A 16,175-nucleotide genomic window follows, 5' to 3' on the forward strand; every position below is an offset into this window, starting at 1 on the left:
TTGGTTATGGGACTTCTCCCCAATTTTCTAAAAAGTAAGGATGATTGGAGCACTAAACTATGTTGATAATGTAATTAAAACATGATATAACTAACAATTCATTTTGCTATGATTAATCTTCCATATATTGGCAAAAAAAAAGAGAGATTAATCTTCAATATAAAAAATATAGGAATATAAAGAGCTTTAACAAGCAATGTGTCCTTTGATTTATCTTAAACTTATGTTTGTATAAAATTTAAAGAACGAGTTATATGGTTCATGAATTATGAGTATCATTATTTTATATACATTTTATCTTACATACTAAATGTGATACTTTATTTTATAATCCTTGTACATTGTATATAATGTACAAGAAAAGCAGTTGGCCCAAAAAAAAAAGGAAAAGGAAAGGTTGAAAACATATACCATTAAATATCTATCAAGTTGCATTACAAATAATACTTTTTTAATTTTAAATGTAAGACCTATTTTGTAGTATAAATTATACTCCTCCAGTCCTTAATATAGGACCCAATTGTTGAGTTGATTTTGATCCTAAATATAAGACCCATTTCTCATATTTATAAATTTTCTCTAAATTACTCCTATAGATATTCCCTCAACCTTAATCAAGTAGAAGTGAAAGAGGAGGTATTAAAAAAGATGATTATGGTATTTTAGGAAAAACGTGTCACATTTCTTATAATTAACTAACTTACCTAATTTTCTTAATCTAATCAAATTAGTTAAATGTGTTTTATATTAAAGACCGGAGGAGTATTATAAAATGGGTTTTATATTTAAGACTAAAAGGATCATAATCCTTTTTTAGAGCTCTCTATATTACCAGAAAATATGCTTAATTTAAAAGGATTAATAGGATTTTAGAGCAACTAGAAAGAGATTTTTTAACCAGAAAGAATTCAATTCAGATGTAGGATATCTATCCAGAAGTTTTCGTAACTCATATTATTGACAAAACATGTGATTGTCATCCACATCCTTATAAAGAGGTCATTGAACAAGCTAAAATGCCCCTTTATAAAAGGGAGGGGGGGGTGCCTTTCAACCTCATGACCCGTGAATAGAGACTAATTTTTGCGCTCATTTTCGGCCAGGCATGAAGGATGAAGGAGACGGGTGGGTAGTTCTCCACCTCTAATCAATCTTCACCTTATTGTAACAGTGATAAAAAATGAGATTGGATTCAACGATTGAACTGGCTGGACGTGGCTCAAATTTGCTAACAACTCTATTCAGATTAAAAAATCGTTTTTATGATTGAGTTGGGTTGAACCAAGTTGAGTTATAACTTAAAATTAGATGATGTTTTTGTTTCACAAAAAATACTGAAAATTAAAAAAAATCATTTAAAAAAATTGACAAACTCAATAAGCCCAACATATTTTTAGGTTGTTTCATTGCGTTATTTTATCGAAAATTTTGTAGTGTTATTGTGTTGATAATTAGAAATAATTTTCACATATATATTACTATATTAATTATATGCATATAATTATTTTTATTAATGAAAAGAGGTTTAATCAGTTTCTTGTCTAATTTACTTTGTAATCCTTTTAATGCATTCTTCAACGTTTTATTCAAAAAAAGTATTTTTTTTTTAAATTTCACTGGGTCGGAAGATAAGCATGTGCATTATATATCGCTATAGGAAAAATTTATAATCAAAAGATCAAGGACATAATTTTTAAGTTGGTAAAAAAAAAAAAACATAATTTCAACCTCCTCCTTTTGATTTTCAGGGGGTGGGTTGATGTATGTTTAGTTTGGTGTTTGTCTTGTAAGCTTGTTTTCTTATTAATGTCTTAATATAGTCCTCAGTTTTCATTCCCAAAAAAAAAAACAACATAATTTTTAAATCGTAATTTATTGTTGTCGGAGGCGAGGGCCTGAATCCATAATCGAAATATCGCCGTACGTCATTACACTCCATATTCGCGAAGAAAAAAGTAGTTTGAGATTGTTTGGTGCAAATTTCTCAGGTAATTCCCACCCTTGGTCGGGATTGTTTCATTTATTGGACATCCTCGTTCATGCTGATATAATTTAAAATTTTCCAGGCTGGAGACCCAATAATCTCACACATATTATTATGATAGTCAGTATCAGATCGACACGTCCAGGTTATGTGGCCGAATTCCTTTACCTGATGGAATCTATCCCTTTCGAGCCATAAATTTCTGGGGCCACTTCTTAGCTATTCGATTCAATCAGACAGCATGCGATGGAGAATGCGAAAGCGATCACGCTTCCTGATTTCTATCATGTGTGCGGCTATGTGTCAATGCCGTGAATATGAACCCTGAAAATTCCAGAGGAATGCAATTACACGGTGGGTGAGAAGTGATTATCAGTTGTTAATTAGGTTCCGGATTACATCTTCTGTACCTGATTGAACTCGCTAAAAGATTAATTGGGTCGCATGAACTGTGCGCATAACATGGAATATGACCTCTACTTATAATCAATGGCTATATCTCCATTTACTACAAAATGGCGCAACAACATCCTAAAGGGTCCACTTCTTGATGGCTCTTTGAAATCCAATGCCTGTTCCTATCACGAAAACAATTTATCATTCAAAGTGACTTTTAGGTAAGTTTTGCTTTACGCAGGAAACAGAAAGACGACATTATAGTTTCAGGTAACATTCATCCATTATTACTTGAATTAATTGAATCAATGCTGATTTTTTCGGTTCATGTTTTCTTTTTAGTTCCTGCTAACTCACTGTGTCGGTAAAATAACTTTTGTTAGCGAAATGGTTATTTGAAACATAAATTGCACGGCCTCGGTGAAACGGGATGAAGAAGAAGAAGAAGCCTAGTTGAGGTGGGCAAGGGCTGTACTAAAAATCGTCCCACCGACCAGGGTGGTCCTGCGCGCATTTTAAATTGTTCGAATATAAAAATCGACCGAAAGGACGTACGTTGAACGCAAAACTCACACGAGGACATCGAAGGAGACTCCTACGACCATAAATTTATAATCTATAATTAGTTAAATGCTAGAGGGCTTTGCATGAGCTCTTCCTGGGAACCAAAGCCCGTTCTCCTGGATTATGTTGGTCAAATTAATAGTAAATTAGGTTTTCGAGCTTCGTGAACTCCAGGTTGTCTCCGATGTTTTTTAATTTCTGTAATAAAATCCTCACCTACACTCGTGGTGGTTCAAAGCACAAGATTTCGATCCTTGTTCCTGTAATTTGTCTGGCCTCGCTGCTCCTAGGCGGTGTCTCTTGCATATATATTCAAGGCTGAAGGTGGTCGCAAAGTAGGAGACTTGGTCAAAAGCTTCTCTTGATTCTGGAGGTTGTTAAGCTCCGTAAAGCAGGTTTCTTTCCCTGTTTCTTAATGTTTTTCTTTTGGAGAACTATTATAGAATAATCTGTCTCTTGCCATTTGGTATTTGCTAAAGGATCTTAATCAATTCCCAATTGGATTTTCTTTTTCTTTGTCAGATTATCAATTCCGTGAAGATTTTGTAAGGTTCAGACTTAGGCACGGTCCGTCAGGAATAACGGAGGTAATTTATCTGGTATTGCTCTGGGAAAACTGGTACATTCAAATGGACACAAAACGATAAGCTTTACTTTTAGCTTCTACGAGACTGATTTGTATTCTAGATAATTTGCTGGCTAACCTTATTTTTCTGCTTTGTGGGTCTTGTGTTGCGCGCCTAATGCAGCATTGCAGGCTTTTGAATAAAAAGTGTGTGTGTATACATATAACGATCTCAAGGAACTGAACTGCTCGAAGCATTCAGAACTTTTCTGAAGCAAAAATGGAAGGCAGTTTCTTTCCACCATGGAAAAATGGTTCCTGGTATGGGCTCGAGGGTGTGGAGGAAAATAACGAACTCAGATTGGTCTCTTCGTTGCCAGCCATACCTCAGCCACCGACACCGCATGAGCCTATGGAGTTCCTATCGAGGTCTTGGAGTCTCTCTGCTTCTGAAATATCCAAGGCTCTCTCAGAAAAACAGAAACGAAATCTCCTCGATAAGAATCCAGACGCATTGCCACTAACTATTTCAGCACCTCAACTTGTAAGCCATCATCATCCTAGCATATTAACACCCATCTGAATCCTTATTATTGATCATTTGTGGCAGAATTGTGTGCGAGCTTGAACTTTTCTCTGCTTTTGCAGCCAGGGAAGGCAGTAAGTTCTGATTCTACTAATTGTCGAAGAACAAGCACCATTGGTAGATGGTTTCACCAAAAGCATAATGGTAATCGTACTAACAATATCACAGCGATGAGAAAGAAAGACAGGGTACGTCTTGAAAATGCTCGTGTACATTCTGCTGTGTCCATTGCTGCACTAGCTTCGGCCTTGGCTGCTGTGGCGGCAGCAGAGAGCTCCAATGGCTCTCCTTCAAAATTGAACCTTGCTCTGGCTTCAGCCACTGAACTCTTAGCATCTCATTGCATTGAAATGGCTCAATTAGCCGGAGGTGATCATGAGCGGGTGGCTTCCAATGTCAGGTCTGCCGTTGATATTCGAACTTCTGGAGATCTAATGACTCTAACTGCTGCTGCTGCAACAGGTGCTTGCTTACTTTGTCTAATCCTGTAACATAGTTCTTACAATTAAGTTATTCATTATTAATTCACTTAAAGATTCTTCTTGCACTTCAAAATTAGCCCTGCGAGGGGAAGCAGCTCTGAAAGCGAGATTGCCCAAGGAGGCAAAAAAGAATGCGTCCATCAGTCCCTATGATAGGGGAATAGCTGAAACGCATTTGTTTCCTTCTTTTGACGGTCCAGTGTGGGAGCGTCCTACTCCATGTGTGGGAGATTTATTGCTGTTAACACGAAAAGGTAATTGGCTAATTGCTATCAGGTCAAATGCTTATGTTTCAAAGAACCACTTATATTTAAAAGCCATGTTAGAGTCCTTAGTTCATCATTTCTAAATCTTTCCTTGTATTCAGGTGTTTTACAATGGAAGCATGTCACTGTCTACATCAACAAGAAGTCTCAGGTATGACAAATTTATCACCAGACTAACAAATAATGTGACGGTGGACTTTATCAACAAGCCAACAAAGTTCATATACTCACTTATCATTTCCCTAATTCTCAGGTCAAGATTAAGCTAAAAAGCAAGCATGTTGGAGGAACCTTCTCCAAAAAGAAAAAATGTAAGTGCGTTTAATACAAATGCTCTAAAATCAGTAAAACACACGCATATTACTCATTTTTCCAGCGTTAGGAAGCATCTATTTTTCTGATTTGGAGCTGTGGATTCTGAAAGATCTCGGGTAACATATTGTGCTATGTAGGTATTGTTTATGGAATCTGTGATAAAGATGCTGGGTGGCCGTATCAAAAGGAAAGAGAAGCATCGGAAGAGTTATATTTTGGCCTCAAAACAGCACAAGGTCTTCTAGAGTTCAAATGCAAGAGTAAACTCCACAAGCAGCAATGGGTTGAAGGGATAGAGAGTCTGCTTCGTCAACTCAACTCCATTGAAGCAACGGAGCGTTCTCTTGATAGTTTAAGCATCAGTAACAGCATATAATTTGTTCAGACAAAGTTTTCCCAAACGCCTGTACTCCTATATATATACGTGTGTCAGTTCTACACTATGATACAGCAATAAAGCAAATCTGATGTCCAAATGTCAAGGTCATGACATAACCATCCAATTTTGAATGGAGTGTACATAAGACAGAACAATTTGAGATCAAGAGGTGGTGAGGTATATTTGCAATTTTCTGACGCGTTGTAGCACTCTAGTCTATAACAATTTGTGTTGTTCGGAAGACTTCCTTACGAAACAGTTTGATCAAACCTCTGCTAAAACACAAGTGCAGGATAGAAACGAACGCACAAGGATGAAAGCAGAAAGTAGAAGACATGAAACCGTGAGAGTTCGGGATATAATTGTCCATTGTGTTTAGACATAACATGTTCTCAGGCTGTCTCGCATTTGTAATTGTTGGTTCTTTTATTTATAAAACGACCGATACATGCAGTAAGAAGAAGAGGGGGATGCTTTCTCATCCTGAACACCCGCAATAACACTTGGCCTCGAGACAACTCTGAACATTACAAACGGAAGGACAGAGGCTAGAGCAATCTTGATCGACACAACAAGTGGAATTTATGATAGGTTTGGTGGAAGTATGTCCACTGCCAAAAGGGCAAGCACATAAGCCTTTGAAGCAAACACTAGGCAATCCAAGGCAGTTCTTTTTGCAGCCTCCGGCATCGCATTGTTCTTCGCAATCTTCATCAGTTTTGCAAGCTTGGGCTTGATCTCCAGATCCTAGCGTCCCTCGAGATGCTACACCTGCGAACAAAAGTACGGCGTGTTGCTCTCTACAGATTCATCAAGAATAAGAGAGATAGGGACATGGACTAACTAGATGCAATGATAAAAAAGAAAATCAAGAAAGCCAACTTCCTTGCGGTTGCGTTCATGTTTTCCGATAACCTAATGACCCACGTGATGGATGCTAAGCTCGAGCGCTCTGTTCGCCACTAGAATTATCAGTTGAACGTATATATGCTAGATTTAAGTGATTGGGATTCAAAGCTGGAATTTGGATTATGTATTAAATGATTATTTTTGCCTATGTATTAAATGATGAAAGAAACTTAGATCAATTTTCTTATACTCCTCCGGTCCTTATTATAAGACCCAATTTGACTTTTTATTTGGTCCTAATTATAAGACCCAATCCATTTTCTCTCTTATATTTATATATTTTTTTCCAAGATAATCCTTCTAATAATGATAGTTTTAGCCAATATACTTAATTAGCAAGGATATTTTAGGAATAACAACACTTATTTATTATAAATAACCAACTTAACTTACTTCCTTAATCTCCTCAAATAAGTCAATTGGGTCTTATAATTAGGATCGGAGGAGTATCTATTATGTTGTAAGTTCTTTAATCATACATAATCATGTGTCCTTTTTATGTGAATTTATAATTAAATGTTAATATTTTACAAATAAGACACATGGTCATGTGATCAAAAAACTTCACGTAATAGATATAAAAAAGGGAAAATTTCACTGTAGGACCGCAGAAGACAATTAATATCAAAGAGCTCCCAAAACTTTCTGAAACCTCACTGCAGGACTAAGGGACCAATCTGATATTAATTTTTAGAGTGAGATTACAATAATACCCCTCTCTTTTATTTTATTAAAAAATAAATATTTACCGGAGTTACTGTTCCGGCCACCGGCGCTCAGGTGGCCGCCATCGGGGTCCGGTCACCGGTGGCCGGAACAGTAACTCCGGCGGGACCTCCGGTGGCCGGAGTTTTTTTGTTTAAAACAAAGTGGCCAAGGGAGGGTTTGAACCCAGGATCTCTTGGCACACCAAAAGACTTGTAACCACCAAGCCAAGCAACCCATTCAATCATAAAATGCAAATAAAACTATATATAACAAAATAAACGCAACAGTCCAAATGTAAGTGAACAAGTGAAATTAGACGATTTACAAGTGGAATTCAGAAATTTGCAACAAAAATTAGACAATTTACAAATAACATAATAGAAGTCATAACCCAAAATGCAAGTATTTAAGTGCAAATGAGCAAGTAAAATTTACAATAAAAGTTTATGGATTTACAATCCAAATTTGGTAAACACAAGAGAATTCACAACCTAAAATGTAAGTGTTTGAGTGTAAGTGAACAAGTGAAATTAGACGATTTACAAGTGGAATTCAGCAATTTACAACAAAAATTAGGCAATTTACAAATAACATAATGGAACTCACAATCCCAAATACAAGTGTTTAAGTGTAAATGAGCAAATAAAATTTGAAGATTTACAACAAAAGTTTATAGATTTGCAAGTGAAATTCAACAATTTCACTTGCTCATTTGCACTTAAACACTTGCATTTGGGGTTATGACTTCTATTATGTTCTTTGTAAATTGCCTAATTTTTGTTGTAAATTGCTGAATTCCACTTGTAAATTGTCTAATTTCACTTGTTCACTTACACTCAAACACTTACATTTTGGGTTGTGAATTCTCTTGTGTTTGCCAAATTTGGGTTGTAAATCCATAAAATTTTATTGTAAATCTTTAAATTTCACTTGCTCATTTGCACTTAAACATTTGCATTTGGGGTTATGACTTCTATTATGTTATTTGTAAATTGTCTAATTTTTGTTGTAAATTGCTGAATCACACTTGTAAATCGTCTAATTTCACTTGTTCACTTACACTCAAACACTTACATTTTGGGTTGTGAATTCTCTTGTGTTTGCCAAATTTGGGTTGTAAATCCATAAAATTTTATTGTAAATCTTTAAATTTCACTTGCTCATTTGCACTTAAACACTTGCATTTGGGGTTATGACTTCTATTATGTTATTTGTAAATTGTCTAATTTTTGTTGTAAATTACTGAATTACACTTGTAAATCGTCTAATTTCACTTGTTCACTTACACTCAAACACTTACATTTTGGGTTGTGAATTCTCTTGTGTTTGCCAAATTTGGGTTGTAAATCCATAAAATTTTATTGTAAATCTTCAAATTTCACTTGCTCATTTGCACTTAAACACTTGCATTTGGGGTTATGACTTCTATTATGTTATTTGTAAATTACCTAATTTTTGTTGCAAATTTCTGAATTCCACTTGTAAATCGTCTAATTTCACTTGTTCACTTACATTTGGACTGTTGCGTTTATTTTGTTATATATAGTTTTATTTGCATTTTATGATTGAATGGGTTGCTTGGCTTGGTGGTTACAAGTCTTTTAGTGTGCCAAGGGGTCCTGGGTTCAAATCTTCCCTTGGCCACTTTGTTTTAAACAAAAAAAAACTCCGGCCACCGGAGGTCCCGCCGGAGTTACTGTTCCGGCCACCGGTGACCGGACCCCGACGGCGGCCACCTGAGCGCCGGTGGCCGGACCTCCGACCTCCGGTGGCCGGAACAGTAACTTCGGTAAATATTTATTTTTTAATAAAATAAAAAGGGAAGGGTATTATTGTAATCTCACTCTAAAAATTAATATCAGATTGGTCCCTTGGTCCTGCAGTGAGGTTTCAGAAAGTTTTGGGGGCTCTTTGAAATTATTTGTCTTCTGCGGTCCTACAGTGAAATTTCCCCTATAAAAAACTTAATGTAATTATTACCCTTAAACGATTAAATGAATCTTTATGATTTGTTGAATGTTGTTGCCATTAAATTACATTGAAGTCATTCAGTGATATTAAAAGCCGGCCTACGTTGAGAGTATAGTGCTTTTAATGGCTTTAGATACGCCGGGAATTATTACCAAGTACTGAATTGACAAATCTTTTATTCTTAAGAATCATTAATGGCAAATATCCATTGTTCTGCTTCTTTGGGATTGGGCGATAAATAATGGTAGTTTTTCTTGGCAAAAAGAAAAGGACAAATAATGTTACTTTTTACGTGAGGAGTATGTTTTGAGGGTCTTTTTAGTAATTAACTTGTAAATTTGGTCATCTAGTTTTAATTCTCCCTTGATAGACTCATTGTTCCCTTTCAAGACTTGATTTTTGCCCATATATTAAAAGAAAAATAATACTCCTCCGGTCATAATTATAAGACCCAATTGACTTATTTGAGGAGATTAAGGAAGTAAGTTAAGTTGGTTATTTATAATAAATAAGTGTTGTCATTCTTAAAATATCCTTGCTAATTAAGTATATTGGCTAAAACTATCATTATTAGAAGGATTATCTTGGAAAAAAATGCATAAATATAAGAGACAAAATGGATTGGGTCTTATAATTAGGACCAAATAAAAAGTCAAATTGGGTCTTATAATAAGGACCGGAGTAGTACATTATAGGGGCATGATAATTTGAAAGCAGTACAATAGTTCAATTTCACTTTTGTGAAAAACATGATAGTGTGTGCAACGCATGGTGAGAATTCTTTTCCTTTTCTCTTTTGTTGATAAGTATTTTAAATGCAACAAGAAACATTGAGTAGTTATGAAAATGTTGAGGGAAGCAGGAGAAAATGGGCTTAATAATACATTCATATTTGACTAAACATTGGAGATCAAATGAATAAAGGAAGGGGAAATTATTTCTGTCTATCTGATGATGCGAACTTGTTTCACTATTTTCTGTCCAAAAATAATTTTGATGGATTAAAGTGTAAGACAAGGACAAGATTAGTTCCTTGTAGAGCAATGCCAGCTTACACCTTGACAGTATTATCCTCAGTATTCTACCTAAACTCCTTTCCGACACTTCCTCTCAAATGTTCCTTTTACTTCCATTTCTATGTGTCGTCTGAATATATAATCCGACAAAAATGGAGCATTGTTATAACGATTAAATTATGTCCGGGATCTGTAAATAAATAAATAAATACAATTGCAAAATGCAGGCTTCTATTTCAAGCGTAAAGAGAATACAGTCATTTTCCATCATCATCAATAAATTTTGACCATAAATTCTCCACTTACCAATTTCCTAAATATGTTATAGTACTACATGATTTACTACCTCAAGTCCTAATCATAAGATCTTATTTATACATTACAAACCAGGTTTTATAATTAAGACCGGAGGTAATGTATATTATACATATGGAACTTCATTCCTTACGCTTCCAATTTTTGATCTATCATTTTTATTTACTAGTCATCGTGTAACAGCAATACTCCATCCAAACATGTTATTAGAAGATGAAAGTATTCAAGTATTTGCTCAATCATGTTGACGCATAATTCTTCACATAATGATATTGCTCTGTCCTTTTAACATATTGTTACCAACAACCATGTCTCTTTCTCTACTCCTATTTTGCCATCCTCCTTATTTCTAAACATTATTAACATTGCATAAAATAACAAAATCATTATTTATAGAACCAATACTAGCAAGTAACTATGCCAAAAGTATTCTTTCTTTCATTATGTCATAATATGAAGGAAACTGATTATTCTCTATATGGACAGCACAAGCAAAGCAGGGCCAGGGGCATAACGCCGGTTAAAATTAGCTTGAAAGCTGAGGGCAAGGCTTGAGAAATTAAATTGCGTTTATTATTTACATTTTTATTACAAGAAGAAGCTCCTTCACTGGGTGGATGATCAAAAGTCAAAGATACAATTTCCACACTAAAGCAAGAAATCAAACGGTGAGAAACTGGTCGCACATGAGAACAATTTAAGGGTAGCTTTCAGCAGCAGGAACCGGAGCATATGAACCAATGAAGACATCACCATAGACCAACCCGGCCAAGGCCCCTCCAACCAATGGGCCGACCCAGTAAATCCAGTTATCCATGAAGTTGCCGCTTACAACAGCAGGGCCGAAGGAGCGAGCCGGGTTCATTGAACCGCCACTAAATGGACCGGCTGCCAAGATGTTGGCACCCACAATGAACCCAATTGCAATGGGCGCAATGGTTCCCAGGGAACCCTTCTTGGGATCAGCCGCTGTGGCATACACAGTGTAAACCAATCCGAAAGTAACAATAATCTCAAACACTACACCTTCTCCTGCACCCACACCTGCTGCTAGTCCATGAGTTGGAATGCTCTGCCAAACAGATCCAGAGCTCGTGTTAGTTTATGTAAAATGATAAGTTGTTCTGGCGACAGCATTTCTTGTCATACATATTCAGATAAGGTTTCAAATTTAAACATGACGAGGATGTTGCCATGTTCGTGCATATGTGTGTTTCACTTGCATATATGAAATGAAAAAAGATAAGCACATTTTTTCGACTATTGTAGTTGATCGTTCAAGGTGTTGAAAAGACTGGTTGGATTAATTTTTTAAAGGTAATTTTACTAAATATGTATACGAAGTAAATATATAGTAATATATGAAAAAAAAACACACTCATCCGAGTCAGATAATATGTGTTTTTGGAATAGCGCTTAGTTATAAATACCTTTCCACCAGTAACAAATTTGAGGAGGAGACATGCGACGATGGAGCCAAGCAATTGGAAAATCCAGTACAAGATGCCAGTTAAGATGGTGATGTTGCCTCCAATTGCCAATCCAAGAGTAACCGCTGGGTTCAAATGCCCGCCTGAGATGTTGGCTGCCACCGCTACTCCTACAAACAAGCCGAACGCATGGGCCACCGCCACCGCCACCAGTCCCGGCGCATCCAACGCTGCATCCTCCGTAAGTTCACCTATATACACACACCAATTCCAACATTACCCTTTACTGCCGAGTGCTTAAATCTAATATACACACTCACGAGCGAAGTTCAGTGAGTGATAGATCAGCTACACCGGAGCACTTACCGTAAGCGATGGCTGATCCAACGCCAGCAAAGACGAAAAGAAGAGTAGCGATGAACTCTGCTATATAAGCCTTAATGGAATTAACGCTAAAAGAGTCGGGAAAGCTACCAAATTCTATCTTCACCATTTTCAATCCCGTGAAGCAATGGAGCCTCTTGGCTGTCTAATAATGTTCTGAACCTATTAGTGTGGCTTAGCGGAAAACTATGCCAAACTTTATATATATACACACACATATAAGTATAAAGCGTCATGGCCGGCTTGGCTGGCACCGATCAGGGGCCACATGAGTGGTTGGATGACGGATGATTGAAGTCGACCAGAACCACGATCCTCCTTCTCCTTGTTGCTTGTATCTACAAGCTTTAGGGATCAGTTTTGATATTTTAATATTCATCATGATCTCACAGTGAGGATTTTAAAAACGAACAAGAAACTCATAAAATACTGGGTGGATAAGCATGTTCGAGCAGAACATTGTCAAAGTAAACTTCATCGACTTTGGAGAAAACATAGTAAATGTCAGACATCACTTTCCCGGACCAACAGAAAACTTAAATTTAATCATCATGATAACGATGATGGCAATAACTAAGGTTATGAATTATTATAATTCCACTCTATGACAAAGATCAATGAAGAACAAGTCTCTTTTCATCTTCTCTATCGTATATATTCTTTACCTAATACTTGTCCTTCAATTGTGGCCACATGAATTATCAAATAGAGCCATATTAGAATACAGGCTGGTTAGGCTCAAAGTCCCGTTCCATAGGAATTGTTTAGTTCCAGGATTGTTTGAAACGAGTTACCCGAATGGTTGGACGGTTCATAGTGGAACAGATCAAGTGATGCTACTTTGTCCTTTATTTCACCACTAAGTGAAAGAAATATTTTCTGGAGCAGAAGCTTCTACAGTGATGATCCAAGAATGCTTTATCTGGTGAATTTTCTATGCATATTATAGTAAATCATGCTGGTTTTATAAAAAACAGTTTTAATAATAATGAGGTTTTGAGACCAAATTATGTGATACTATCTTCGGTTCTAAATATAAGAGTTAGTTGACTAATTTGAGGAAATTAAGAAAATAAGTCAAGTTAGTTATTTGTAATAAATAGATTTTGTCTTTCCTAAAATATCCTTACTAATCAAATGTATTGGCTAAAACTAACACTATTTTAAGGGCTACCCTAAAAAATGCATAAATATGAAAGATAAAATAGATTAGAGTCTTAGGACCAAAATAAAAGTCAAACAAGATTTTATATTAAAAATCAGAGGTAGTACTTATTGTTTTTCCGCTACCTTAGTGTTGTCATCATCCCATTGACTATAAATCTGCAGAAGCGTAACGTATATACCCTGCTCTTCATATATGCTTTAGTAATGAGCATTTACATTTAACCCCGTCACTGTCAATATATACGTAATCATACGAAAAACAGAGCATTGACCTTCAATTATAGATATGTCAACTAATAACGTGCTCCTATTTATCTTGTGAGAGCTTGATTGTTTTTACCTGACACGAGAAGGAAAAGAAGAGTAAACGAACCATTTTTCCGTTTGGCAAAAAATATTGTAAGTGAAAGGTAGGACAAATTGAGATTTTTTAGAATTTTCCCCTCCAAGTGACGACCTATATATACTCGAGAGCAAGAACAAATGGGGATCATCGTCGTACATCGATCTTTGAGTTGACCCGTTAATGAGCCTAACAACAGGAATATTCCTTCCATTTCTAATGAGAATTAGGGCCTCTGAAACTTTTACTACTTTGTTACCAGGTATCCATTTGGAGAGACTCTAAACGCTGGAAATTAATAAGAAGTTGAGGTATTGATCATGCTAAAAATTTCCCATGGACTAGAGAGAAATTAAGTCGACTCAAATTGTCACTGTCAAATTCTGATAATATCGGCATACAAGGGTAATTTAATTTAATCAGATTTCAATTTGTTGATACCATAATTTGGTTACTCTCATCATCCGATCAGAGTCCATACCATGTTTCTGGGATGAGATAATGGGACGAAAATAACAACAATGAATGGACCTAGATGAAGCTTGAACTGAGGTAAACACATAGGGCGAATTATTGTGCTAGATCGAGGTTGCTTTTAATTTCTTTAAACGAACTTCTTGGTCAAAAATCTTGTTTTGGGTAATTAACCATTGACCAGACTATGGTCGCGCACATGCTTCCTTAATTGCTTCAACCTAACTTTACTGATATATTCACAAAATTCTTAAATGGAATCGTTCTTCACCAGAGATTAATTCTGGGCCTTCAATTTCACAATGCGAGCATTATTACTCGAAATTCATGACGCAGTTGAGTTCAATTTCTGACTCGCAATATTCCATTTTGAGTGTCCCACTATTCAACCTGCCTTAAATGATGAGAATAATTTCAAATTGCAGCTTTGCGGTTGTGGAGATTCAATCAGGAAAACTGGGCAGAAATGTCAATAGTTGCTAGATGTGATGGAATCTGCAAGTGACAGCAAAATTAATCAGGTGAAGCGGTGAAAATCAGTACTGAATTGTCAATTTCAGTTAAATGGTTAGGAACGTATACCAAATGGAAACATACTCTATCTTTTTCCATTTCTAATCCTACCAAACGCGGTTTTCTAATTTCATGTCTGTCTAGTCAGGGCCTAAAATTTCAACACGATATCCATTTCAGTTTGATTGCAACGTGCAACATGGAATTATGACTAAGAACATTTAAGAAATTCAAGCAAGCTAGTAGTTGATCATGGCTTACGAGATATTAACAAATCAATAGAGCCTCTGGTCTGGGGAGAGACACCTGGATATACTCGAATTTTTGGTGTACTGTTTAAAATGGAAAACAATTTCGGTGCGTGTTGAGAGTTTTCATGAATGAAGCAAAGCGAAGCTTGTACGTTCAAGGCATTCAAGCTGGATTTTGAAAGACGAAAAGCGATTTCATTCGCAGGCTTTTCTAAAAGAAGTTTCGCCTTGAAGAGAGGTTAAAACTGGAGGCACTAGACAGTAATCTGTTACTTTTCTGTACAATATTTAACACCTTGACACGAAAAAAAGGGATCTTCCCCAATAATGTTAGGAAAATGCCGTACATCTACGCATAATGTACTGTTTTGAAGGAAAATGATTTTCCAAGAAGCAATAATCAAGGTCCCATTAATGCTACGTTATGTAGAAGGAGAGGACCACGCTCAACTTATCATCCACATTTTTTGTTGTATGGAATTTGAGTCAACTTGGGCTATTATAGTGTAATTTGTTATATTCCTATGATTATATACCATATTGACAATGATGATATATTGATATATACTCTCTGGTCCTATTTATAGAGTAGAGAGAAAAAGTCTTTTTTTTTTTATTTATAAGTTATTTTATTAAATTTTTACTATAAACATACTATATTGTCTTTCATTTATTATAGAATAAATAATTATTTTTTTAAAAAAATTTATATATTAAATAAAAATAAAATTGAAATTTGTTATATTTTAACGAAAGGTTAACGCAGTTTAAAGTTTTTTTTAATATGAGTAAATAATAATACTCCTACAATCCTTAATATAAGACCCATTTAAATAATTTGATTAGATTAAGAAAGTTAGGTAAGTTAGTTAATTATAAAAAAAGTGACACATTTTTTCTAAAATACCATAATCACCTTTTTTAATACCCTCCCTCTCTCTTCTACTTGATTATGGTTGAGGGAGTATCCATAGGGATAATTTAGAGAAAAATGATAAATATGAGAAATGGGTCTTATATTTAGGACCAAAACCAACTCAAGAATTAGATTTATATTAAGGACCGAGGAGTACGTTGATATTCTGATGAATTAATTTGTATTTTTGCACGGACAAATGAAAACTCGCAAGTTTGGCGGGTGAATGAAACAGGATCGG

General features: G+C 35.6%; 2 protein-coding genes across 6 annotated transcripts; one reads left to right on the top strand and one right to left on the bottom strand.

Annotated features, from left to right (window-relative positions):
• Positions 1 to 2,318: 2,318 nt before the first annotated feature.
• On the top strand, positions 2,319 to 5,734 carry LOC114721027 (VAN3-binding protein). Of its 5 annotated transcripts, XM_028906810.1 has the most exons (9): positions 2,319 to 2,650; positions 2,764 to 3,339; positions 3,467 to 3,531; positions 3,694 to 4,053; positions 4,158 to 4,557; positions 4,631 to 4,831; positions 4,945 to 4,994; positions 5,097 to 5,154; positions 5,296 to 5,734. In XM_028906810.1, the coding sequence occupies exons 4-9, from the start codon at positions 3,790 to 3,792 to the stop codon at positions 5,532 to 5,534; spliced, it is 1,212 nt and encodes a 403-aa protein (XP_028762643.1). In that variant the 5' UTR covers positions 2,319 to 2,650; positions 2,764 to 3,339; positions 3,467 to 3,531; positions 3,694 to 3,789; the 3' UTR covers positions 5,535 to 5,734. The 5 variants fall into 5 exon arrangements, with proteins under 5 accessions (XP_028762643.1, XP_028762644.1, XP_028762642.1 ...); XM_028906811.1 differs by having other exon boundaries at positions 2,319 to 3,339; positions 3,467 to 3,543; XM_028906809.1 differs by having other exon boundaries at positions 2,319 to 3,339.
• Positions 5,735 to 10,977: 5,243 nt separating this feature from the next.
• LOC114721066 (probable aquaporin TIP2-2) lies at positions 10,978 to 12,433 on the bottom strand. The gene is made up of 3 exons (XM_028906872.1): positions 12,253 to 12,433; positions 11,887 to 12,137; positions 10,978 to 11,528 (listed from the first exon to the last, which is right to left on the bottom strand). The coding sequence occupies exons 1-3, from the start codon at positions 12,377 to 12,379 to the stop codon at positions 11,154 to 11,156; spliced, it is 753 nt and encodes a 250-aa protein (XP_028762705.1). The 5' UTR covers positions 12,380 to 12,433; the 3' UTR covers positions 10,978 to 11,153.
• Between the last annotated feature and the right edge of the window lie 3,742 nt (positions 12,434 to 16,175).

This window comes from Neltuma alba, unplaced genomic scaffold (assembly GCF_004799145.2).
Source record: "Neltuma alba isolate B1F8T4 unplaced genomic scaffold, ASM479914v2 tig00012009_pilon, whole genome shotgun sequence".
Taxonomy (NCBI): Eukaryota; Viridiplantae; Streptophyta; class Magnoliopsida; order Fabales; family Fabaceae; genus Neltuma; species Neltuma alba.

Excerpts from the sequence above, each read along its gene's own strand:
- LOC114721066 (XM_028906872.1), bottom strand. The coding sequence starts at position 12,379 with ATGGTGAAGATAGAATTTGGTAGCTTTCCCGACTCTTTTAGCGTTAAT. Across the intron at positions 12,138-12,252 it reads TGGATCAGCCATCGCTTACG|GTGAACTTACGGAGGATGCA; the intron begins GTAAGTGCTCCG and ends GTGTGTATATAG. Across the intron at positions 11,529-11,886 it reads AATTTGTTACTGGTGGAAAG|AGCATTCCAACTCATGGACT; the intron begins GTATTTATAACT and ends TCTGTTTGGCAG.
- LOC114721027 (XM_028906811.1), top strand. The coding sequence starts at position 3,790 with ATGGAAGGCAGTTTCTTTCCACCATGGAAAAATGGTTCCTGGTATGGG. Across the intron at positions 4,558-4,630 it reads AACTGCTGCTGCTGCAACAG|ATTCTTCTTGCACTTCAAAA; the intron begins GTGCTTGCTTAC and ends ATTCACTTAAAG. Across the intron at positions 5,155-5,295 it reads CTTCTCCAAAAAGAAAAAAT|GTATTGTTTATGGAATCTGT; the intron begins GTAAGTGCGTTT and ends TGTGCTATGTAG.